Here is a 26,938-nt window from a genome sequence, read left to right on the forward strand (position 1 = left end):
CTTTCTAAGTGCTGCAGCTTTTGCCATGAACAAAGTTTATTCCCAGGCTGGTCCCCTGTTCTGTGCATTTTTAGGTAGACAAGTTCTCCTAGCCCTTTGAGGAAGGTGCTGGCAACATTGAAAATGTGTTATTAAAAGATTCCAAAACTTGATAATCTTCACTATGGGCTGGATTTTACCATCTGCGAGCGGCAGCGGGGCACGCTTGCCAAAGCGTAAAATGATACACGGTGACGTCGGGTGGAACTCCCAACATCGTCCCGCCCCATTTAAATTTTCACGAAAACGGGGGCGCAGCAAAATCAGCTGCACACCCGCCGACCTGTCAATGGCCAATTGAGGCCATTGACAGAGCAATTAAAGTAATTAATGGACCTGCCCGTCCAACCTTGAGGCTGGTGGGCAGGCCAGGAGCCCCGGTGGGAAGTAGGAAAAACATGAAACCTCATCCACCGGTGGGATGAGGTTTCATGTCGGGTTTTGAAAATTTTAATAAAGCTTTTTTGGAAATTATGAACATGTCCCAACTCGTGACATTATCACATGAGGGGGACATGTAAGGGAAATTTTTTTTTTCTCTTTTTAAAAGCAGAGGCGATCTTGCTGAGGCAGCATTTAGCCTCAGGGAGATGAGTGCGCTCTGTCGTGCGCATGCGCAAAGGAGCACACTCTTGATTTTGGGATTCCCCCGCCCATACAGGAAGCACATAGCGCTTCCACGCAGACGTCACGCTGGGCGGACCTTTATTGGCCTGCCCATGTAAAATGGCGCCGTGCCTCCGATCGGGGGTGCTGATCAGAAGCATGCTGGCCCATCAACTTCCCCCCCCGACAGGTGGAAAATTCAGCCCTTTTGTGTGGCGAGCTGACGCGATTCCTGGGATCTTGATCTCGTTGTGCCGTGTTTCTGAAGACTGTCTTGTACAAAAAAATATTATGTTCAGCAGAAAAAGTTTGAGAAAATATTAAAAGTTCTCAAGTGGGGTAAAAAGCATTCAACCTGAGAAAGAACTGCTGATTCACCATTCTGCTAATGTGCATATGTTATCTGAGTGAATATTAATGTTTTAATGAATATTGGTCCACCAAGCAAATGATTCTAAAGCCTGGCTAGCCTTAAGGTAAAATATATGAAAGTTTACCTTTACATAATATTTAATATTTGCCCATTAGGATAAATTACTGATAATTGGATACATTTTGACTTCATCTGCATGTCATTTATTTCTGCAAGGGATGGATAAAAATCATGAGAAAAATGCCCAACAAATAATCTTCCCTTGCCAGTGCAGATAAAAATCTTGAGGTCACGATTGTGTATAATACATATACTGCAGCTGATAAATGATTTTTCCTATCAGAGAACACATCGCAGCTTTCTCACAAGAATTATAGTCTCTGATTTGGCTCACTCAAATTAGGTTTACTGAAGACCTATTTCTTTTTCTTGTCCATTTTAACCTGCAATACAGCTAATAAAATGCTGATAATTTAATATAATGTATATTTAATCATGAGTTTAATTTGAATGTTCAGAACAAACAAAAATATTTTGTGAGCAGTTTCTTTAAAAAAAACATCTTTCTTAGATGGTCAAGGAAACTCATTTTCCAAATAATGCTTGGAGGTGGAAGTAATTCTAGCAATAGACTTCCTTCACAGCAACAACTGTAGTATTTGGAGTATGGGAAATGGGTCTTTTCTTTCAGTTCATCCTGCTGAAACCTGATCAGATTCTGGCATCCACATAATGAAAGGTAACAATTTTGCATAAGACCAAAGAGAGATGTGCAAACACTACAGCTCATTTGACGAGGCCATCCATTGTGGGCAGCCACCTGTTTGAACTTTCAGCTGATTTGTTTACTGATCAGGAGCAGATATCTGACAGTATTGTTTCCTACCAAGCACAAGGATGATGCTGGAACAAATGGCAATACTGCTTCTAGGTTGAAAGTAGCTAACTCATCCTAGATGATCTTCCTGGTCTTTATGCCTCAGTACCATTGTCAATCCAATGTGTTTGCCATTAAACCATTCCTAATATTGCAAATATTTCCCCAGCAATTGTTCACCAAAATGAATCTGTTCATCCCCAGAGAATAAGCTTATTTTCTATAGCTGCTTTATGGACTTTAATGCAGTCCAATTGATGTGTCAGACCTCAACATTCAAATTGCGATGAAATTAACATTTTCTTTAACTTGCCATCTTTGGAATTATTTATTCTACTGATTATTCCATGAATTATTGCGATTGCAGATACATTGGGCGGAATCGTGCCAGATTTGCACTAAGTGCAGTAGCGGGCAGAAAAATGACGATTTAACGGCCGGCCGCAGTGGTGGCCTCTTATGCCGTATTGTTCCAATCCCTCTGTATTAATTATGCATTCCTGGGAAACATGCCATTTTGATGGCATGCGGGCTCTCATTCACCCGTCATGCCATCACCTCGCTGCTTCATCATGCCGGGCACCATATTTAAAGTGCAGCCACGCGCGCACCCCTCAGTGCTTTCAGTCCACAACTGCTGCACAGCAGACAAGGACTTGAAAGGCAAGAAGTCTGCAGCCTCCAGGTTTAATGATGCATCCCTTGAAGGCCTTTTAGTTGCCTTGGAGGCGCATCGTGATGCCCTCTACCCTGCTCTGGTTGCAGGATGGGCAGCAACATCAACCCAGCATGGGAGGCGGTGGCAGCGGTGGTCAGTGCCAATGCCCAACAAAATCGGACAGTGCCGCAAAAGGGTGAATCATCTTCTCCGTTCTGCCAGGTTAAGCCACTCTTTTCATCACTCTCAACTCACACACTCACAAACCCATCACATATCCACAGGGCCCTCACTCACTGCCTGTTCAAAGGACATCACCATTCACTCTCTCACACACGTCTTCATTGTCCTCATCCCGTCCATGGAGCCACTCACCACCCACACATGACAGGCATACATGTCATCTGGCCTGGCAGGTGTCCTGCTTAGATTCTCTCCATCTCTATTCATGCAGGACAAGCTGGCACACAGCAAGAGGGAGAAGTCGCAGGTTGGTGGAGGAATGCCTGAAATCAAGGTCCTCAAGGACTTTGAAAACAGAGCCATCCAGCTGGCCGCCGATGGCAGGATCTGGTCCTGTGCTGACTGTAAGGTTGGCTGTGCTCTACCAAGTGAGGATCTAGCAGTGCAACATCCATCAGACAACCATGTTGTGAGTGGTGTGTCCTGTTTCACAGGTCACTGCCATGCACAAATTATCTCCCCTTGCTTTCGCAGGCACACTGCCAAACAGCCAACAGAGCCCATGACCCAGTGCCTCCAATCAAGCGCCGATGAAACCTCTGAAGAGGAATCAAAGACAGCTTCATTGAAGTCCTATCACAGTGCTCACCCACACCCTCCACCAGTGCAGAGACATACACCTCAGTGGGGCCTAGCTTTAGGGTAGCCTCGGGATCACAATCTGGTGAGGACATCGCACTGTCTGATCCACAGCAGATGGCGGCAGGGACTCCCCAGATGGTCCGGCACTCGGAGGTCGGAACGTTGCTGAGTCCGAGTCAGATGATGAGCCTTTGGATTCAGTCATGTCACAGTTGCTGGAGCTGCAAAGGCAAGCTCGGGAACAACAGGAAGGGATGTCCGCTGCACTCCTCAGATTGCAAGGCATGACAGAGGAGTCCGTCTGCCCTCAGGCTGAGGTGATAGTGCTGGCATTGCAATGCACTGAGATCAACATTGATAGGATGGCGGTCGCCATGGAGACCTTGGTGCCGGACATTGCTCCTGCACTAATATATATAAAAACAAAAAAACTGCGGATGCTGGAAATCCAAAACAAAAACAGAATTACCTGGAAAAACTCAGCAGGTCTGGCAGCATCGGCGGAGAAGAAAAGAGTTGACGTTTCGAGTCCTCATGACCCTTCGACAGAACTTGAGTTCGAGTCCAGGAAAGAGCTGAAATATAAGCTGGTTTAAGGTGTGTGTGTGGGGGGCGGAGAGATAGAGAGACAGAGAGGTGGAGGGGGTTGGTGTGGTTGTAGGGACAAACAAGCAGTGATAGAAGCAGATCATCAAAAGATGTCAACGACAATAGTACAATAGAACACATAGGTGTTAAAGTTAAAGTTGGTGATATCTAAACGAATGTGCTAATTAAGAATGGATGGTAGGGTACTCAAGGTATAGCTCTAGTGGGTTTTTTTTAATTTTTTTTTTATATAATGGAAATAGGTGGGAAAAGGAAAATCTTTATAATTTATTGGGAAAAAAAAAGAAGGGGGAAACAGAAAGGGGGTGGGGATGGGGGAGGGAGCTCACGACCTAAAGTTGTTGAATTCAATATTCAGTCCGGAAGGCTGTAAAGTCCCTAGTCGGAAGATGAGGTGTTGTTCCTCCAGTTTGCGTTGGGCTTCACTGGAACAATGCAGCAAGCCAAGGACAGACATGTGGGCAAGAGAGCAGGGTGGAGTGTTAAAATGGCAAGCAACAGGGAGGTTTGGGTCATTCTTGCGGACAGACCGCAGGTGTTCTGCAAAGCGGTCGCCCAGTTTACGTTTGGTCTCTCCAATGTAGAGGAGACCACATTGGGAGCAACGAATGCAGTAGACTAAGTTGGGGGAAATGCAAGTGAAATGCTGCTTCACTTGAAAGGAGTGTTTGGGTCCTTGGACGGTGAGGAGAGAGGAAGTGAAGGGGCAGGTGTTGCATCTTTTGCGTGGGCATGGGTTTGTGCCATAGGAGGGGGTTGAGGAGTAGGGGGTGATGGAGGAGTGGACCAGGGTGTCCCGGAGGGAGCGATCCCTATGGAATGCCGATAAGGGGGGTGAAGGGAAGATGTGTTTGGTAGTGGCATCATGCTGGAGTTGGCGGAAATGGCGGAGGATGATCCTTTGAATGCGGAGGCTGGTGGGGTGATAAGTGAGGACAAGGGGGACCCTATCATGTTTCTGGGAGGGAGGAGAAGGAGTGAGGGCGGATGCGCGGGAGATGGGCCGGACACGGTTGAGGGCCCTGTCAACGACCGTGGGTGGAAAACCTCGGTTAAGGAAGAAGGAGGACATGTCAGAGGAACTGTTTTTGAATGTAGCATCATCGGAACAGATGCAACGGAGGCGAAGGAACTGAGAGAATGGGATGGAGTCCTTACAGGAAGTGGGGTGTGAGGAGCTGTAGTCGAGATAGCTGTGGGAGTCGGTGGGTTTGTAATGGATATTGGTGGACAGTCTATCACCAGAGATTGAGACAGAGAGGTCAAGGAAGGGAAGGGAAGTGTCAGAGATGGACCACGTGAAAATGATGGAGGGGTGGAGATTGGAAGCAAAATTAATAAATTTTTCCAAGTCCTGACGAGAGCATGAAGCGGCACCGAAATAATCATCGATGTACCGGAGAAAGAGTTGTGGAAGGGGGCCGGAGTAGGACTGCAACAAGGAATGTTCCACATACCCCATAAAGAGACAGGCATAGCTGGGGCCCATGCAGGTACCCATAGCCACACCTTTTATTTGGAGGAAGTGAGAGGAGTTGAAGGAGAAATTGTTCAGCGTGAGAACAAGTTCAGCCAGATGGAGAAGAGTAGTGGTGGATGGGGATTGTTCGGGCCTCTGTTCGAGGAAGAAGCTAAGAGCCCTCAGACCATCCTGGTGGGGGATGGAGGTGTAGAGGGATTGGACGTCCATGGTGAAGAGGAAGCGGTAGGGGCCAGGGAACTGGAAATTGTTGATGTGACATAAGGTGTCAGAGGAATCACAGATGTAGGTGGGAAGGGACTGGACAAGGGGAGAGAGAAGGGAGTCAAGATAACGAGAAATGAGTTCTGTGGGGCAGGAGCAAGCTGAGACGATCGGTCTACCGGGGCAGTTCTGTTTGTGGATTTTGGGTAGGAGATAGAAGCGGGCCGTCCGAGGTTGGGCGACTATCAGGTTGGAAGCTGTGGGAGGGAGATCCCCAGAGGAGATGAGGTCAGTGACAGTCCTGGAAACAGTGGCTTGATGTTCAGTGGTGGGGTCATGGTCCAGGGAGAGGTAGGAGGAAGTGTCTGCGAGTTGACGCTCAGCCTCCGCGTGGTAGAGGTCAGTGCGCCAGACAACAACAGCACCACCCTTGTCAGCGGGTTTGATGACAATGTCAGGGTTGGACCTGAGAGAATGGAGTGCAGTAAGTTCAGAGAGAGACAGGTTAGAATGGGTGAGAGGAGCAGAGAAATTGAGACGACTAATGTCGCGCCGACAGTTCTCAATGAAAAGATCGAGAGAAGGTAAGAATCCAGAGGGAGGGGTCCAGGTGGAGGGAGAATATTGATGATGGGTAAAAGGATCCGTTGAACTGGGAGAGGACTCCTGCCCAAAGAAGTGAGCCCGGAGACAAAGACGGCGGAAGAAGAGTTCAGTATCATGCCGAGCCCGAAATTCATTGAGGTGAGGTCCTGCACTGCTGGGTGGACTGAACTCCATCGGTGACACCATAGAAGGTCTCTACCAGTGTATACATGAGAGGGGTGTGGGGCAGCTCAATTTCATTCCAGCTACCCCCTTCTCCTCAAGGAGTCAGCCAGGCCCTGAGCACCCGTAGCTGCACACCCCCAGGCCATCCACTCAGGTGACTCTGGAAGTGTTTGGCCTTTCAAATCCCCTCTTCCTGTGATCTCTGCAGCTCCAGTTCCACAGGCTGAGGAGAGTGCCACTGCCACACCCCAAGGTCCCAAAAGCAGGCCAGGGCCCTCCAAGTTTCAGCTATCTAGAGGACACCCATCAAGGTCATCACAGTCAGGACATAGCAGTGCCTCCACCTCTGCTGTGGATGTCCAGGGAGCGCTAATGGTTAGTGACAGGGTTAGAAAGATCAAGAAGATGTAACTCTTTCGAGTACAAACCCGTTTCCATCTGTTCCGATTCAGATGAAGTTACATTGTTTCATAGTTTGCCATTGTGAGATTTGAACTCTTGATCTGGGGTTACAAACCCAGTACCATAACCACTTGGCTATTTAGGCCAAGCCATCAAGAAGATGTAACTCTTTTGAGTACAAACCCATTTCCATCTGTTTCAGATGAAGTTACATTGTTTCATAGTTTGCCATTGTGAGATTTGAACTCTTGATCTGGGGTTACAAACCCAGTACCATAACCACTTGGCTATTTAGGCCAAGCCATCAAGAAGATGTAGTTGCATAGCCTGGGCACGGCTGTTAATCACTTGTTCATGATATTCACTATTATAAATAAACTCTATGGTTCCTTGTTCTGATGAGCAGTGTTTGTGTCACTCAGACTTGAAATCTTTCCCCAAATAAAGGCAGGTGTCTCAGTCATGGCCTCTTCCCTGTACTTTGTGCAACCTTCGGACCAAAGCGATGGTCCGGCCTCACATTCCCTGGAAACATTACTGATGCCTGCATCTCGATGGTGCTTGTCATTGCTGCCAGAATGTTCTGGGCAAGCGTCACAGAGGTCCGTCATTCTCTCTGTGTGCTCTCAGCACCTTTATAGTGGGGCTGGCCCCCATCTCTTCGGCATCTGTGACCAGTGACACTGTGCTCCTGAGGAGGTCAGGTGCTGAAGGCTGACAAAGGATCAGGTGCATTTAAAGTTTCACAGCTGCAACTCCATGATATGACTCTGATCACAGAGCGCAAGTGAGCTGCCCTCGACCAGACAAGAGTCAAACGTTTTCAGAGGCTATGTGAAGATCTATGGAGTGTCCTCACTGCGTATCATCATCATCCTCCTGGAATCGAGCAACGATTAGGGCCTCCATTGTGTCTCCATGACAGGAGCATTATCACATAAGGTTTGTGTGCTGCCATAAACCAGACTGGAGTCAAACATTCTTATATACAATGTGAGGATCTATGGTGTCTCCTCATTGCATATCTTCATCATCCTCAACAAATCTAGCAGCTTTGAGGGCCTCCCAAGTGCACCTGCCTTGACTGGCCAGTGTGATAGCGCATCATCGCCTTTGAGGACCTCCTCACCCTCATCCCTGTTGACATCCTCCTCATTGGAGGAGACCTCCAGCTCATCCATCTCCTCCTCAGCCAAATCCTCTCCCCTTCACAACGCCAGGTTGTAAAGGGTGCAGCAGGCGACACTTTCTGTGGACTATTTTGCAGGGCTGCACCAAACTGGTCCAGGCACCGGAACCTCATTTTCAGCATCCCGATGGTTTGCTCCACCAAGTTGTGAGTTGCAGCATGAGCCGCGTTATGCCTTCACTCTGCTGCAGTCTGAGGCCGCCGCACCAGTGTCATCAGTCATATCCTCTATTGGTAGCCTTTGTCCCCGAGGAGCCTCTCTGGATCCTGGAAGGCGTCAGGGATGTGTAATCGACTGAGAACATAGGACTTGTGGATACTTCCTGGAAATCAAATGCAGACCTCAAGGATGCGTTTATGGTGGTCGCACACCAGCTGCACATTCAGCAAATGGAAGTCCTTGCAGTTGACATAGTTGCCTGCTTGTTGCGACGGATGTCTGAGTGCCGCGTGAGTGCAGCCGATGGCACCCTGCACCTATGGGAAACCCGAGATCTGGGAAAATCCAATCGTTCTTGCATCTTGGCTCTCCGAGTCCCAGGCAAAATGCACAAAGTTGTGTGCCTTCGTGAAGACGGCATCCGTGACCTCATGGATGCATTTGTGGGTGGAGGCTTGTGATATCCCACAGAGAATATAAGAGCAGGGAGGTTATGCTCGAACTGTATAAAACACTGGTTAGGTCACAGCTAGAGTATTGTGTGCAGTTCTGGAATCCGCATCGTAGGAAGAATGTGATTGCAATAGAGACAATGCAGAGGAGATTTACCAGGATGTTGCCTGGGCTGGAGAGTTTTAGTTATGTGGAGAGATTAGATAGACTGGGGTTATTTTCCCTGGAGCAGAGGAAACTGAGGGGGCACATGATTGAGGTGTATAAAATTATGAGGGGCATAAATAGAGTAGACGAGAAGGAGCTTTTCCCCTTGGTGGAGGGATCAATAATCAGGGGGCATAGATTTAAGGTAGGGGGCAGGAGGTTTAGAGGGGATGTGAGGAAGAATATTTTCACCCAGAGGGTGGTGGGAGTCTGGAACTCGCTGCCTGAAAGGGTGGTGGAGGCAGAAGCCCTCATGACATTTAAGAAGTATTTGGATGTACACTTGTGATGCCCTGGCATACAAGGCTATGGGCCTAGTGCCAGAAAATAGGATTAGAATAGTTTAACCAGCAGAAACATGAAGGGCCCTCTTTGTAGACCTCTATCACTCTCTGAGGTCACCTGTGGAACCCTGAAAGGAGCCACTGGCGTAGAAATTGAGCACCATGGTAAGCTTCACATCCACTGGCAGTGGATGTCCTCCATGTCCCCGCAGTGCCAAATCCTGCAGCAGCTGACAGATGTGACTGACCAGTTCCTTAGCCACGCACAGTCTTTGGCAACACTGGTTATCGGTCATCTGTAGCAATGAAAGGCGGCATCTATAAATCCGGGATCTAGCTAGGCGCCAACCAGCGACGGCTGGCTGTGGTTCTTCAGCAGCGTGTGTTGGAGCACCAGCCACCCCTTCATCCCGAGGCTGCTCCTCCATCTGTGCAGCCAGGTGCCTCTGTTGCTCTCTTCTCCATCGTCTCCGCTTTCTATAAGCCATGAGGCATACAACTAGGGCAGCAGGCTCCTCATCTACTCCTCCTGCAGGATGAAAGAGAGAGATGCATAGGTTAGCTTGGGTGTTCTAAGGACCTTTCTTGATTAATTTCTGGAGACCCCTTAATGCATCCCGGAGAGTGCTGGCCACCACTTGGATGGCCAGAGTTTAGTGTGCTGGCATGGGTGCCCGAAACCCCATCCACCTCCACCCCACTCCACCTGACCAATTGGCGGCAGCTTTGCCCACCGGACTGAATGCTGTGCTCTCAGCTCAGGCACAGGCATTCTCCTAACCTGTGCTGCAAGGCTGCACTGTTAGCTTGAACCATAGGGTAGTCTGATCCAAACTGGGATGATGACATTACAAGGGGCTATGAACGCCTCTACCAGTGACTGCTCCATGACCAGCTTTAGCAAGGAGTTTGTACAACGTGCACAGTCATCCAACTGTTCTGCAGTCCACTAAAACACTCATTAGTTTGCAGTCTATGCCCGAGGGGTGAAAAGTTCTGGAGCACTTGGTGGTAATTTCACGCCTCTGTGTTGCTTGAATGGGCAGATAAGCTAGAGGCTCAACTCCATGCATGTTAATGTAGCTGCGCCTGAACTATCTCAGCTGTGGAGGAATGATCACTTTATACAAGGTTTCTCTGATGCGTGGCCGCTCCCGCAAACCCCACATGTGCTTGTGCACTACCATCAACCGCAGGACAGCCCTTGCCACCTCCCCCTCCCCCTTCCTCCAACTCTTCCCCCCCACAACTCGCCTCAACCTTGACGTCCAACAGGCGACCCTCACAAGCGCTGCACAATATTGCTGTGCACTCACCTCTGAGTTCCCCTCAAAGTGCAGCCCGCAAATGCACTCCTTCTGCATGCTGTTGTGAAACACATCAGCATACAACCACGCCAACGTGCTCGGACGATCCAGCAAGGGGCGATGATTCCAGCGGGCTGGCCTTATAATGATATGCAGATGTATTACAGTGAGATTCACGATGCCCGACACCGGGAAACACGGCCCACCATTGATGGGCAGAGCAAATGATCGCAAACTGATTTCACATCGTCGTGAAACCAATTTTTGGCCTTCTCGCCATATTGTCCGCTCACGCTGCCGAACACACCTGACGTCAGGGGGCATGAAAAATTCTATCCATTGTCTTGGGTTTCAGAATTTCTAATGACAGATAAAACAAAAATAAGTGGAAGTTAAAGATAATGTTATGATCTCGAGGGAGACCATTAACTTGAAAAAAGAAATTCGAACTCCCAGTTATTAAGAAAAAATGATGCCACAGGATTCCATGTTTGAAACAAAAAAAATTGTACAAGAATTAAACAAAGCAGGTACCCAATATTTTTTAAACTCTGATTCTTTAAACTTAAAAAAAATCTTAACAGACCACTTCCACCCAATACTACACTATACTTTCCAGGGTCTTGAGGTTTCTTTCACTTCACCAAACCAAGGTGTGTTACAGTTCTCAGGAATTCACTTTGATTCTCCTCAGTGTTCTTGCTATTCTCTGAGTTATGAGATTTCTTGGGGAAGGACCTCCCCCTCTAACATTCGGCTAGATGATCCTCCAATTCCCTTTAAGCATCTCATGACTGTGGGCACCCCAGCTTAAGGTTTTACTGCTTTCTTGCTCGGCAATTCCAAAATCAGAAATCCCTTGTTTTTGTTAGCCCTTTGCTGCTGGTCTCATCGGCTTCTAAGCACCCACTGCAAACAGCTTTCTCTCTCTCTCTCTCTCCATGTGCTTGTGTCTGTGAGAAAGCACACAACATAAAAAACTGCATTACTGCAATACCCATGGCAACATGGCACAACTGGGATGTCCCAGATAGAAATTTAAACTAATTACCTTTACCTTCTAAAACATCCCTTTGATCTGAAAAGTATATGGATACTTTAAGAATTTCCCTTGTTTGCCAATTGCTTTTCAACCTTTCTTTGCCTGGAGAGTTAAATGAATAATTCACATCTGTAACAAAGACAGGGCAATTCTCCTTGGGCTTAATGTCTTCAGGTCCCCTGCTCAGCAGCCCCACCTACAGTTTTATGGCTCTCACTCTTCTAATTCTGACCTTGTAAGTACACATGAGAGGACCTTTGTGTCAATACCTTCTAACTTCCAGAGTTTAAGTTACCTTACAACTGGAAATTTAATTTACTCAAAACTAAAAGTTATATTCCTCCAACATATGAATCACGAAATTAGACATTTTCACAACAAACAGTTGCAAATATCAACTGGGTGCACCAATGTATTTTTTATTTAGCGTGAAATGTAGACTTGTAGATTTCTGTGAATATCCTCACCCACCCTGCCTTGTCCTGATGGAGAAAAGGATTTATCACTTTTATAGAGAATTTACAGCACAGAAACAGCCCATTTGACCAAACTGATTTGTGCTGATGTTTATACTCGACATGAGCCTCCTACCCTAGTTCATGTAACCCTATCAGCATATTCTTCCATTTATTTTCTCTCTCATGTCCTTATTTATCTTTTCTAAACGCATCCATAGGAAGTCTTGTGATGCAGTGGGTAGCATCCTTGCCTCTGAGCCAGAAGCTCTGGGTTCAAGTCCTGCCCCAAGACTTGATAGCCAAGGAAGGTACACTCATAGTGCGGCCAAATGACTTGAGTATCAACACGCAAATACTTCAAAAGCGTACCAATGGCAGATGGTAAGAGCTGGAGAGGTTCCTGGTCTGCCATGTGATGGAAAGAAAATTGGAGTCTCTATCATCACTAGCATCCATAGCTCCAAACACAACGTGCATGTAAAAGTACATATTGCCACAGCAACTCAGTCTCCCTGAGTGAACTGTAAAATACCACCAAGGGCATGTTATTCGCTCCTTCATAGCAAGTTTTACGTTCTTACAACTCTCTGGGTAAGAAGTTTCTGCTAAATTCCTTGTCGCACTTATTAGTGACTATCTTATTTTTGGGACTATTTTATGAGTGGAAACATCTTTTCTACATTTACTCTATTAAAAGCCTTCATAATTTTAAATATCTGTTAAGTCACCCATCTTTTATATTGAGAGAGAAGCCCCGAATTATTCAATCTTTCCTAATAGTTATAACTATTAAGTATCATCCTTGCAAATCTTTTTTGTACCTTCTCTAGTGCTTCTGAATTTTTTTTTAATGTGGAGACCAGAACACACACAGTATTCAAAGTGTAGTCTAATTAAGATTCTGTGTAGGTTTAGTTTAACTTTCTTACTTTTCAATTCAGTCCCGCCAGAAATGAACTCCAGTGCTTTGTTTGCATTCTTACATTCTTGTTAACTTATTTGTTACTTTTACTGATCACTAGAGCCCTTTGCTTCTCAACTACGTTTGGACTCTAAGGGCCAGATTTTCACCACAGAGGTGGATAGCTCGAGTCAGGGAATTTTTTAACTCGGCAGACCTGTCTGGGTAGAAAGTGCAACCTTGACAGGAAGTGCCTTGCTAGACACAATATTTGCTCTCGAGGTGTGGGTGCAGCCTGGAGTCTGGCCCGCCGCCCTGGAAGCAGATCGGAGGCAACCAAGTGCGGAGGCAGGCTGTTTCAAAAGCCTGCTTCGTTTCCCTGGGACTTGGTCCTAGTTATTTGCTCATATTATAGGCCTTTTAGCCCTGACCTCTGACACCCCTCACTCCCACCCACTCCCATGTCACCTCTATGCCAATTCATGGCCTTCACCCACTCCCAATGGCACCTCATACCAATTCATGGCACTGCCATGCCCATTCACCCAGTATACAGTCTATACACAACCAGGAAGTTAAGGATAGTATCAAATTAAAAGAAAAGACATACAATATGGCAAGGATTCGTGGTAAGCCAGAGGATTGGGAAAGTTTTAAAAACCAACAAAAGATGACCAAAAAAATAAAGAGGGAGAAAATAAACATTGAGGTAAACTAGCAAGTAATATAAAAATGGACAGTAAGAGCTTCTTTAAATATATAAAAAGGAAGAGAGAGACCAAAGTGAACATAGGCCCCTTACAGAATGAGGCTGGGGAAATAATAATGGGGAACCAGGAAGTGAGGGGAGTTGAATAAATACTTTGCTTTAGTCTTCACGGTAGAAGGCACTAATAGCATTCCACTACTAAATAATCAAGGGGCAAAAGAAAGGGAGGAAATAAATACAATAACTATCATGAGAGAAAAAGTACTAGGGAAATTAATGGGGCTAAAGACCGATAACTCCCCTTCACCTCTTGGGATAGGATGTTAAAGGAAGTAGCTATAGAGATAATGGATACACTAGTAGTAATCTTCCAAGAATCCTTAGATCCTGGAAAAGTCCCACAGGATTGGAAAACTGCTAATGTTTACACCCTTATTCAAAAAGGGAGGGAAACAAAAAACAGGTAACTATAGGCCAGTTAGCTTAACACCTATCATTCGGAAAATGTTAGGGTCTATTGTAAAGGATGTAATAGCAGATCATTTAGAAATGCATAATCTAATCAAGCAGAGTTAGCAAGGCTTCATGAAGGGGAAATCATGCCTGACAAATTTATTAGAATTCTTTGAGGAGGTAACCAGCAGGATAGATAATGGGAAACCAGTAGATGTACTGTATTTGGATTTCCAAAAGGCATTCAATAAGGCACTACACATAAGGCTACTTAATAAGATACGAGCAAATGGTGTTGGGGGTAATATATTAGCACGGATAGAGAACTGACTAACTAATAGAAGACAGAGAGTTGGGATAAGGGGGACATTCTCAGGATGGCAACCTGTAACTAGTGGAGTGCCACAGGGATCAGAGCTGGGGCCTCAATTATTTACAATATATATTAATGACTTAGATGAGGAAAGTGAATGTACTATCGCCAAATTTGCGGTTGATACAAAAATAGGTGGGAAGGCAAGTGGTGAGGATGACATGAGCCTCCAGAGGGATATAGACAGGTTAAGTGAGTAGGCAAAAAATTGGAAGATGGAATATAATGTGGGAAAATGTGAGGTTATGCACTTTGGCAGGAAGAATAGAGGAGCTGGCTGCTATTTAAACGGAGAAAGGCTGCAGAAGGCTGCAGCACAGGGGGTTTTGAGAGTCCTTGTGCATGAATCCCAGAAAGCTGACATACAAGTTCAACAGGTAATAGTGAAGGCAAATGGAATGTTGGCCTTTATTTAAAAGGAAATGGAATATAAAAATAGGGAAGTCTTCCTAAAATTATACAACGCACTTGTTAGACCACAGCGAGAATACTGCGAATAGTTTTGGTCCCATTATCTAAGGAAAAATATACTGGCATTGGAGGCAGTCCAGAGAACGTTCACTAGGCTGATTCTGGGTATTGAGGGATTTTCTTATGAGGAGAGGTTGAGTAGGTTGGGTGTGTACTCATTGGAGTTTAGAAGAATGAAAGGCGACCTTATTGAAACATATAAGATTCTTAGGGGGCTTAACAGGGTAGATGCTGAGAGGTTGTTTCCCCTTGTGGGAGAGTCTAGGACCAGAGGGCATAATCTCAGAGTAAGAGGTCGCCCATTTAAAACAGAGATGAGGAGGAATTTCTTCTCAACAGAGGCTGGTTAATCTGTGGAATTCGTTACCACAGAGGGCTGTAGAAGCTGGGTCGAAGGCGGAGATAGACAGATTTTTAATCAGTCTTGATGGGCTGAATGGCCTACTTCTGCCCCTACATCTTATGGTCTTATGGTCAATGAGCACTATTGTAACAGTGGCTTGTGTGGAACTGCTTAAAACCATTCATAATTTTCTTTTAAAAACCTGCTGTTGCTACCACTCTGTAAAAGTGTCAATCAATCAGACCTTTAAAGTCTCAGTAAAAGAAGCTTTAAGCATTTGACCCCTCTTTACCTTGTTCAAATAAACATTGAGGCACTGACAAAAGAGATCACCTAAAGATAGCTTATTGTAACATAAAGCTGTCATTCTTCTCTGTACCTGTATCAACAAACTCATTCACATAATCCTTTTATGAGAGCCTGGGCTCTCAACCAAGTTGGCATTGGAAAGTATGAGGGACCATGGAGGTGAATGGAGGGCATGAGTTGGCAGATAGAAGGCATGATGAGTCTGGATAAGACCTTTTGACTTTACTTTTCAAAAGGTTCCCGATCAAGACAATGGTTCATGACTGCTCTAAGGAGTCATGAACCACGAGTCATTGAACTGCTGACACCACTCCACAAAAATTGCAGGAGGGCTAGATGCCTGGCCCACAATGGAGGCAACCAGATCATGAGTGTAAGGTGCAGGCTCGCTACCTGCAACCTTATCCCAGGTGCCAGGAATGGAGGCAGGAATCCTGGAATCGGGCCTGTCTGTCATTTTTAAATGACCCAGAGCCCTTACGACTCCACAAAAATCCGGTTCTTATTTTCTATTATTCATTATTTCCTTGTTCCTCCTACTAAAATACACCACCTCACATTTATTAAAATTAATTTACCGATTATACACTCATTCTGCAAGTGTATGTATGTAGTTCCTGTCAAATGAAAATAAGCCATAACAAACTTTTTGTGAGAGGATTTATTTTATTCGTTGCATACGATTAATGCTTTCCATGGATCAAGTTTGTTTTATGTTGTAAGATAATAGGCATAGTGCAGAAAAGTGGACATCCATACAATTTGTGGTTATTGGCTTGTGTAGTACCTGTGCTTTTCTTTCTTGCTTTATTAGAAGTAAAAGTTTTGTTGTTTTCATGGTTAAGGTGTTTGGACCAGCCCCTTCATTGTGTTGTATCTACAGATGTACTATAATTAAGTATCACTCAACCACTTACCCTCCTGGGGAAAAGTTCTTCATAATTTCTTTCTGATCCCTTTAAGCAAATTAGAAACTTTTAAAAAATTCATTCATGGGATGTGAGCTTCGCTGGCTGAGCCAGCATTTATTGCCCACCTCTAGTTGCCCTTGAGAAGGTGGTGGTGAGCTGCCTTCTTGAACCGCTGCAGTTCGTGTGGTGTAGGTACACCCGCAGTGCTGTTAGGCAGCGAGTTCCAGGATTTTGACTGAGTGACAGTGAAGGAATGGTGATACATTTCCAAGTCAAGAGGGTGTGACTTGGAGGGGAACTTCCAGGTGGTGGTGCTCCCATCTATCTGTTGCCCTTGTTCTTCTAGATGGTAGTGGGTTTGGAAGGTGCTGTCGAAGGTGAATCCCTGCAGTATATCTTGTAGATGGTACACGCTGGGGGATTCACTGGTGGTAATGCCATTGAACATCAAGGGGCGATGGTTGGATTCTCTCTTGTTGGTGACAGTCATTGCCTGGCACTTGTGTAGTGCGAATGTTACTTGCCGCTTGTCAGCCCAAGCCTGCATATTGTCCAGGTCTTTCTGCATTTGGACATGGACTGCTTCAGTATCTGAGGAGTCGTGAATGGTGCTAAACATGTGCAATCATCAGCGAACATCCCCTTATGATGGAAGGAATGTCATTGATGAAGCAGCTGAAGATGGTTGGGCTGAGGACACTACCCTGAGGAACTCCTGCAGTGATGTCTTGGAGCTGAGATGGCTGACCTCCAACAACCATAACCATTTTCCTTTGTGCTAGGTATGACTTCAAACAGCAGAGAGTTTCCCCCCTGATTCCCATTGACTCCAGTTTTGCTCAGGCTCCTTGGTGTCACACTTGGTCAAATGCAGCCTTATGTCAAAGGTAGTCATTCTCACCTTACCTCGTGAGTTTAGTTCTTTTGTCCATGTTTGAACCAAGGCTGTAATGAGGTCAGGAGCTGAGTGGCCTTGGCAGAACCCAAACTGGGCGTCAGTGAGCAGGCTATTGCTAAGCAAGTGCCGCTTGATAGCACTATTGATGACCCCTTCCATCACTTTACTGATGATCAAGAGTAGACTAATGGAACTGTAATTGTCCGGGTTGTACTTGCCCTGCTTGTTGTGTACAGAACATACCTGGGCAATTTTCCACATAGCTGGGTAGGTACCGCTGTTGTAGTTGTAGTGGAACAGCTTGGCTAGGGACGCAGCAAGTTTTGGAGCACAAGTCTTCAGTACCATTGCCGGAATATTGTCAGGATCCACAGTCTTCAGTCGTTTCTTGATATCATGTGGAGTGAATCGAATTGGCTGAAGACTGGCATCTGTGTTGCTGGGGATCTCTGGAGGAGGCCAAGTTGGATCATCCACTTGGCACTTCTGGCTGAAAATTGTTGTGAATGCTTCAGCTTTATCTTTTGCATTGACATGCTGGGTTCCTCCATCATTGACGAGGGGGATATTTTTGGAGCCGCATCCTTTAGTGAGTTGTTTAATTGTCCACCACATTCAAGACTGGATGTGACAGGACTGCAGAGATTAGATTTGATCTGTTGGTTGTGGGATCACTTTGCTCTGTCTATCACTTGCTACTTATACTGTTTGGCACGCAAGTGATCCTGTGTTGTAGCTTCACCAGGTTGACACCTCATTTTTAGGTGAGCCTGGTGCTGCTCCTGGCATGCTCTCTTGCACTCTTCATTGAACCAGGGTTGATCCCCTGGCTTGATGGTAATGGTTGAGTGGGGGATAGGCAGACTGTGTTTGAGTACAATTCTGCTGCTGCTGATGGCCCACAGTGCCTCATGGATGCCCAGTCTTGAGTTGCTAGATCTATTCAAAATCTATCCCATTTAGCACAGTGATAAGGCCACACAACACAATGGAGGGTATCCTCAATGTGAAGCTGGGACTTCATCTCCACAATGACTGTGCATTGGTCACTTCTAGCGATACTGTCATGGACAGATGCATCTGTGGCAGGCATGTTGGTGAGAATGTGGTCAAATATGTTTTTCCCTCTTGTTGATTCCCTCATCACAGACACAGTCTAGCAGCTATGTCATTTAGGAGTCAGCCAGCTCGGTCAGTAGTGGTGCTACCGAGCCACTCTTGGTGATGGTGACTTTCCGCAATATATATTTTAACTTTGCAGGCTCTCCAGAACTCTCAGTTCCTTCAACTCCAGTCTTTTCTGCATAATCGTTCTTTTTGACTGGGGCCCTTGCATACTTTCCCTAAATTTCTCACCACATTATCCTCCTTTAAGACCATCCTTATAAGATATCTATGTTACTCTAATTCTGGCCTCTTGTGCATCCCCAATTTTAATTGCTGCACCATTGGTGGCTGTGACTTCAGTTGCCCAGGCTCCAAGCTCAGCAATGCTCTTCCTAAACCTCTCTACCCCACTTTCCTCCTTTAAGCCACTGCTTGAAACCAACCTCTTTGAACAAGCTTTTGGTTATCTGACCTAATATCTGTGTATGTGGCTCGGTGTCATACTTTGTTTATTAATGTCCCTGTGAAGCACCTTGGGACATGTCGCCCCATTAAAGGTGCAATATAAATATAAGTTGTTGTTAAAACCTAAACTCTGAGCAAGCTTTTGGTCATCCATCTTAATATCCCCTCCTTTGGCTTATTTTGTCTGAATATCGTGTGAAGTGCCTTTGGGTGTTTTTCTGCATTAAAGTTGTTGGCCATTTGTTGCCTTTGGCATGCCATTACCATTTGTAATTTGTTAAGGGATATTAAGTTAACCTCAGATTATTGGTTAATGTAGATTTTTATTTTTAACTTTTCATTATCCTGCAACCAATCCTTTGAACATGAACATTTTGGAACCCTGTAAAAAAAAAAGGAAGATGTTGTCTCACCTTAATGTGTGTTTAAAATCTGGTCTAAAAAATTATAACATAGGCCAGGTGATCAGATAACTCTACCATTGCAATAATAGCCTGTATACAAGCATGGCGGGAGCTAAAATATGAGTTTGCAATTAGTTTACTAGCTTGCTCTCAAGAAGAGTCATTTGCGCTTGAAATGTTAACTCTGTTTCTCTCTCCACGGATGCTGCCAGACCCTGCTGCGTTTTTCCAGCATCTCCTGTTTTTGTTTCAGATTTCCAGCATCTGTAGCATTTTGCTTTTATCGTAGTTTGCTATTTAACTTTGTTTGGCTTCGGGGTGGAGGGAGGAAGTGGATCTGATTATTCCTGAAATTCTGTGAGACACAATTGCAGCAACCCTAGCAATTACACCAGGATCACACCCATCAGTGCCCTCGCAAGCTGGCCTCCACTGGAGTTTGTTAGGACAGCTCATTTACGTAGGGAAGATGGGCTTATGTTTCACTTAACAGCCAGTCTTTGCCTCCTACCCACTCTATGCCAGTGGAAGTTCAACTGCCTGTCTGAGGGCGAGTGGAACTGATAAAGAATACAAATTTTTTAAATTCACTTTTTCAGGAGTTCGGACTATTGCTTTTAGGGCAATTCACACGTGCCAAGATGCTCACTGGCACACTTTATCTTTCTCAACATTCTATCTACCAAGTCCGATGTGAGCTCAGCAGCAGGAACTCCCATAACTTAGAATCCCTGCCCCTGTATCCACCCTTTGACCCTGCCAGGTGGTCATTTACCATGGAAGGGATGTACATAATTCCCATTTTTTTTTGGCAATCTAGAAATGTTTCCCATGTAACCAGTTTTCCAACAGTACCTTGGGGTTATGTTGGAAAACCAGTAGAATCCCATGGAACAAGTTTAGCGTGATCAATAAATCTGATGAGGAATGAACATTGCTGGGATCTAGTCTGACTGCACGGAGGCTGAGCTGGCCCATCTGTTTTACCCAAGTGTAATTTTGAGAAGCTGACTTGAATGGAGGAAAGTTAAAGAATTAAGTGTGTTCTCCATATAATTTCAGGCGATAACACTCTACGAGTCTGGGATATAAAGACAGCAGGAGCCAGGATAATCATTCCTGCTCATCAAGCAGAGATACTGAGCTGTGACTGGAGTAAATATGATCAGGTAAGGATTTAGAGATCAATTAGTTGAATGAATCCATTCCAATTTGCTAGTTGTGGATATTGTGAGTAAAAGTAAAAATGGAAAAATGATATAAAGAATAAAGTTGTATTATATTTAATCCAGAATATGCTTGTTACTGGAGCAGTTGACTGCACTTTAAAATGCTGGGACCTAAGAAATATCCGACTGCCAGTGCATCATCTCGCTGGCCATACTTATGCTATACGAAGAGCTAAAGTAAGTGCATTTACAGTTTCTGGCTTGTTGTTTGCCACTGGTGATTGATTGAATTAATTTTTTTATAGTTAAATGGTTTAAACTTGTGATTTAGTGAACAGTGTTCTGAGAAACATCAGCTCAGGAGATTTAGCTCATTTAATCCTACAACGCTAATGTTTTGAGTAACTTTTACATTTCAGGATTTCACCAATTCCAGGTGTGTAAAGGTTAAGAAGCTGACAAGTTTGTAGGTTATTGGCTCTTGCAGGTTATTTTTTTTTTAAATTGTACACATCATTATAAGGGATAGGAAAATTACACTTTATTACTTCGTATAATCTATTAGAAAATCTATCCATCCTTGATTGTTAGTTGTGGTTTTCAGCTTGGCTGTCCCACTGGTGGTTTCTTTACCTAATGTGTTGTTGCTGTTTATTGTTTATTGTTATTATTCAACTTGAATCTTGACTGCTTCGATGATTCACTTCTTATCACCTTGGATATCTCCAAAGTCCTTGACAGAGGCCAGACACTTCTGGACAATGTACCACATCACAAGGATTCTACCAATGTTGTGATTATGGCAAGCCAGTTTTCTAGTATATTGCTCTATTTTTGTTGTAGTTAATGACTTATTATTTGACTCCATTTTCCAATTAATTCAGGTTGCCAAATCCTGTGACCTCTCCTTACTCTGCTTCTTCTCCATGCCAATGACATTTTTACTCACTGTTGAATTCTATTGCTGATGGTTGCTCTCGCCAGCTTCCTTCAGTTCATGTACACCCTATGTGAACACCCTTTTATCTCTTTTGCAATTCCATGGTTGAATCACTAAAAGCCTATCTTCTTACACTCCAAGGAGGCAATGAAAATCTTATTTCTTTCAATTCTTGAAATACAATTTTCCAATAACCCTCACACATCCAAAACCCAAAGAAGTTGTCACTTTTCGCTTTTGATAGCTTTAATCCTATTCCTTCTTTATCTATTAATGGCCCCACTTTCTCCCATATCTATATCTTTATTGCAAGAAACCCGATTTTCCTTTCACATCAAACACTTCTTTCCTCCTCAGCATCTCATAACTCGTTATAAAGCACGAGTCTGTCTGAGACTCAAGCATTATTTTTTTAATCTGAGCCATTTTTCTAAAACCTCTCTTGACCTTCAGGATCGAATACTAGAACAAAGCTTTTTGATTAAGTCATTTTTTTCACCTTTGTGCTCCAACATCTCTCCATCTTAATCAAATTCTGTCAATCATTGCCCCATGGAAATCATCGTCATTTTTTCTTCTAAGTTCTCTAATACTCTATCCCACCATCTGTTCCTTGCATCTTCCCTTGTTTTAATGTCAAACTATTACACCAGCTCCAACTGAGGCTCATTCTTTGAGGTCCTCTACTTCCTCAATCTTCCTTTATAATCTATAGCTCTTTAAAGTCAACACTAGGTATTACTAACAACTAGTTCTTGATTTACCTCATTTCTAGCCTTACAACTACAGATGGTGTTTTGTACTTGCCTTTGACCTTTTTCCGCATTTTCTCAATAAAAAAAGTTGCAATGAGTATTACCAGTTAGTTGTCGTGCGCATCAGATGCAGAATAAAACTTCCTTACTCTTACCTGATAATGTGTCTTTGCTCCAACCTTAGAATAAAATCCTTTAGATTTGCATAGATAACCTGGGCAAGTACACTATAAAACTGAAGATAGATACCAAAGAAAGACAGAGATGGAGAGCTAAAATGCAAGATTAATTAAGGCTATGCTGATTATATGGGGTGTCAAGAGTGTGGACAGGAACATTTTTATATAATGTACACACCCCTTTCACTGACAACTCTAGTGTGTCATGAGTTTGACAGACAAAGTGATGGACCTAAGATATGGCTTAAGAGGGAAAAATAGTTGGAAGTTCAGTATCTCAAAGCATGAATACATATTTCAGAACAAATTTGCTTTGAGAGCATTTTTACCTTCTGGTGTTTTTAGCACAGGATAGCCATAACCAGTCATAAAAATATAATTTTTTCTTACTGTACATTTTTAAATCTGCAAAGCTAAAAGTACCTCAGAAATTATGCACAATCAAAACACTTTGGATGTACAAGCTTAAATATGATAAATTGTGTATATATATTTTAAATATCGATACATTAAATAAAATATTTCAGAAATCTAACATTTTGTAATATTATACTAATGCTGCTATTTTTCTCTAGTTTTCTCCATTTCATGCATCTATATTAGCCTCTTGTTCCTACGATTTCAGTGTCAGGTGAGTAGCATATTTTTTTCTTCAACTATTTTCCTCTTCCCTTCTTCACCTGAGGCGTTGACACTTTGCTTGAGTACTGTTCCGATGGCACTAGATATCATTTGGCACTTTGCCTATCCATGAGATTTCTGATAGATTGATAAATATCTCTAGTTAAATTAAATCCAGAAGAGCTTTACACAAAATTATTGCAAGCAATCTTATGGTCCTTTTAAGATTCATTCTTTTTACGAGATCAAATTAAACAAATATTTTAAATTTCTTATCCTTGAATCTGTCAATCTTCCTTCAGAAAAAAAAATGGTGATGTATTTATGTGCACCTTTCAGAGTAGTACATCACAACATTGCAAATTAGCGTCACTCTGTTTATGGAAACTTTGAGGTTGGTAAACACACAGGCAAAGTCCTCAAATTGGACTGGGTTCTTTGGAAAGTACGAAATTCACGAGCTCTGGAATTATGTGCCAGTTGGCTAAAGAAGATTATGATACAATCTGTCCATATCAGGAGATGATGGACTACACCCAGGGTGTATGTAGTTTCTGTTTTGAGCATCATCTGTTGTGGCTGGAGAGGCCAATTCTTGAGTGGCGGTCCTTTCCACATCTGGCACAGATGAATAACGTGGGCCCAAGGTTGACTGATGTTTTTTCCTTCTGGCCATCTCTCTTTTTCCCCATCTGGTCGTTTCTTTTGGCTTCTATTTTTTCCATGCCCTTTGTAACTGCTCGTCTCTAAGCACTCCGGTCAGCAGCAACTGCATCAAGTCCAATCCTGGTCAACTTGAAATCTCACTTGCAGAAATTCTTGTATCGCAGACGTGGGTGACCTTTGGTCTTGAGCCAAGATCAAGCTTACCATAGAGCATGCCTCTGGGGATGTGGCATTTGGTTCACGTGACCCAGCCAATGGAGTCGCTGCTGACTCGGGAGCAAACATTCTGGGGATCCCTGCATGTTGGTGTGTTCCCATATTCAGCACTCTGTCTTGCCTGGGTATGCCCAGTATTCATCTGAGGCAGCAGAGGTGGAAACTGTTCAGCCTCTTTTCTTGGCTTGCATAAATTGTACCTTCTTCGTTACTGTGAAAGAGAGAACCACAAGCCAGGTACAGGTGGAGCTTTGTATTTTCGGTTAGTTTGCTGTTGGTCCACACTCAATTACTCAACTTTGACATGACAGTTGTGGCCTTGGCAGTCTTGGTGCTGATTTCTGCAACAAGGGGCAGGTTGCTGGTAATTGTTGATCCAAGGTATGTGAAACTGTGAATGACCTCCAGAGTGAGGTTGTCGATGTTGATGGTGGAGTCTCTACGTCATGTCCCATAACTTTGGTCTTCCTGATACTGATTGTCAGTCCAAACTCTTGCAGGCCCAGGATAACTGATCTACAAGCTGTTGCAAGTGAACTTCAGTATGGGATGCCAGCTCAGCATCATCAGCAAACAGCAGCTCATGAACTAGGATATTGCACATTTTGATCTTGCCAAGTTGAACAACTTGCTGTTGGCTCTGGCATGCAGGTAGACATCCTCATTTGAATCACCAAAAGTATGCAATATCAGCATGGAGAAAAATATGTTGTAGAGAGTTGGTGCCAGGACACAGCCCTGCTTTACCCTGGTACTGATTGTCAAAGACTCTGATGATGCTAAAAAAAAAATTGCTTTCTAGGTGCAGTGATGATCGTCCCAGTCTCTTTCTTCAATGGGGCTTATTTGGTTGCTGCTGGGCCTGTTGCTTCCTTGATTCCTTCATCCGTCCCTCTAGCATCCCTGGATTCAGCAGCAGATTGTATACTGTTGTAGAGTTTCAACCAGTATTGATTGGCTTAGTGCCAAGCAGTCTGCTGGGACTTGATTCTGGAGATCTGAGAGCATCTAGATTGTGTTTGCTGGGGAATGCTTGTAATTCATGAGGACTCTTCTCTTGGTTGCAGTAATTGGCTCCACATTAGTCCAATAAGCCTCAAATGAGTCAGTATTCCTCTGACCTCTTTTCCCATACACAATGAGTGCAGAGTTATAGTTGGTAATACGCAGATGATCCCATTTTGACACTGCACACTGGCCTTGGGTGTTGTTGTCCAAAAGAGCCTGATCAAGAATGTTGAGGAGCCCCTGGGTCCTTTCTGGAACAGCGGTATGGCAAGCGTTTATCCAAGGATGATCTTTCTTCTTGGAGTGGTATAGTTTTCTTTTATTTGTTCATGGGATGTGAGCGATGTTGGCTGGGCCAGCATTTATTGCCCATCCCCAATTGCAGAAGGTGATGGTAAGCTGCCTTCTTGAATTGCTGCAGTCCGTGTGGTGTAGGAACATCCACAGTGCTGTTAGGACAGGAGTTCCAGGATTTTGAACCAGCAACAATAAAGGAATGGTGAAATATTTCCGAGTCAAGGTGGTGTGTGGCTTGGAGGGGAACTTGCAGGTGGTGGTGTTCCCATGCAGCTGCTGTCCTTGTCCTTTTAGGTGGTAGAGTTCGTGGGTTTGGAAGGTGCTGTCAAAGAAGCCTTGGTAGGGTGTTGCAGTGCATTCCTGCCACTGTGTGCCAGTGGTGGAGGAAGTGAATATTTAAGATGGTGGATGGGGTGCCAATCAAGCGGGCTTCTTTGTCCTGGATGTTGTCAAGCTTCTTGAGTGTTGTGGGAACTGCACTCATCCAGGCAAGTGGAGAGTATTCCATCATGCTCTTGACTTGTGCCTTGTAGTTGGTGGACAGACTTTGGGAAGTCAGGAGGTGGGTATTCCAGTATGTTATTATCTTCGGGAAGGTATTCTGATGAGAAAATGTTGGTTGGATTATGTCTTCGCGAATGAAAGCTGGAGGGAGGTGCATCAGATTGTTATCCCATTAGGGTATAAAAATGAAATTCTGAGGATTGCTCATGAAATTTCAATGAGGGGACATTTAGGAATTAGGAAAACACATAAAAAAGATGCAGAAGTTTTTATTTGGTCAGGATTGCATAGGGATGTTGTCAAAATTCTGGAGAACCTGTTATACATGTCAAATAACAGGAAAATCACAGGCAGTGATTAAACCAGCGCCTTTAATCCTAATACCAGCATTTGAAGAACCTTTTACCAAGGTCATAATTGATTTTGTAGGACCCCACCCTAAGACTAAAAGTGGAAATCAGTATTTATTGACAATAATGGATGTGTCTACCAGGTTTCCTGAAGCCATAACTTTAAGAAACATTACAACTAAGAAGATTGTGGAGGATTTAATTAATTTTTTTTACAAGATATGGTTTACCTAAAGATATACAATCAGATCAGGGGTGAAATTTCATGTCACAGCTGTTTAAGGAAGTAATGAACAGTTTGGGGATAAAACAGTTTAAGTCAAGAGCTTTTCATCTGGAGTCACAAGGAGCTTTGGAAAAATGGCATCAAACTTTAAAAACTATGATAAGAGTATACTGTTATGATTATGCACCAGATTGGGATACAGGAATTCCATTCTTGTTATTTGCTATTAGAGATGCTCCTAATGTATTGACTGGTTTTAGCCCTTTTGAACTAGTTTATGGTCATGAGGTAAGGGGATCACTGAAATTGGTTCATGAGAAATTGGTGGGTCAAAATTCAGAAACTACGTATCAAATTTCAGGGAAAGATTGAATAGAGCATGTGAATTAGCTCGGGAGTATTTAAAGATATTACAGCAAATGATGAAAATGAAAGCAGATAAGAAGGCTAAAATTCGCAACTTTGTCTCTGGAGAGAAAGTACTGGTTCTGTTACCAGCACTAGGTGATTCATTAAATGCAAGATTTAGTGGGCCTTAGAGGATCGAAAAGAAATTGAGTGAAGTGAATTATTTAATAAACAGATAGAAGAAAGAAGCAGAGGGTGTGTCATGTAAATATGCATAAAAAGTACTTTGACCGGGAAGAGGAACAAAAAGAGTTATTAATGATGGTGAATGATGAGAAAGAGATAGAAGTGCAGGACTCCGAAATTGATTT

The 26,938-nt window shown here is 44.0% G+C and overlaps 1 protein-coding gene across 3 annotated transcripts in view; it reads left to right on the forward strand.

Moving 5' to 3' along the window:
- The window catches only part of pex7 (peroxisomal biogenesis factor 7), a 172,826-nt gene that overhangs the window by 77,546 nt on the left and 68,342 nt on the right, over positions 1–26,938 (forward strand). For all 3 annotated transcript variants that reach the window (XM_041187516.1, XM_041187515.1, XM_041187514.1), the window contains exons 6-8: positions 20,351–20,457; positions 20,581–20,694; positions 22,907–22,962. In XM_041187516.1, the coding sequence (XP_041043450.1) occupies positions 20,351–20,457; positions 20,581–20,694; positions 22,907–22,962 (277 nt within the window). The remainder of the gene's footprint in view (positions 1–20,350; positions 20,458–20,580; positions 20,695–22,906; positions 22,963–26,938) is intronic.

The sequence above is a fragment of the Carcharodon carcharias genome, chromosome 5 (assembly GCF_017639515.1).
Source record: "Carcharodon carcharias isolate sCarCar2 chromosome 5, sCarCar2.pri, whole genome shotgun sequence".
Taxonomy (NCBI): Eukaryota; Metazoa; Chordata; class Chondrichthyes; order Lamniformes; family Lamnidae; genus Carcharodon; species Carcharodon carcharias.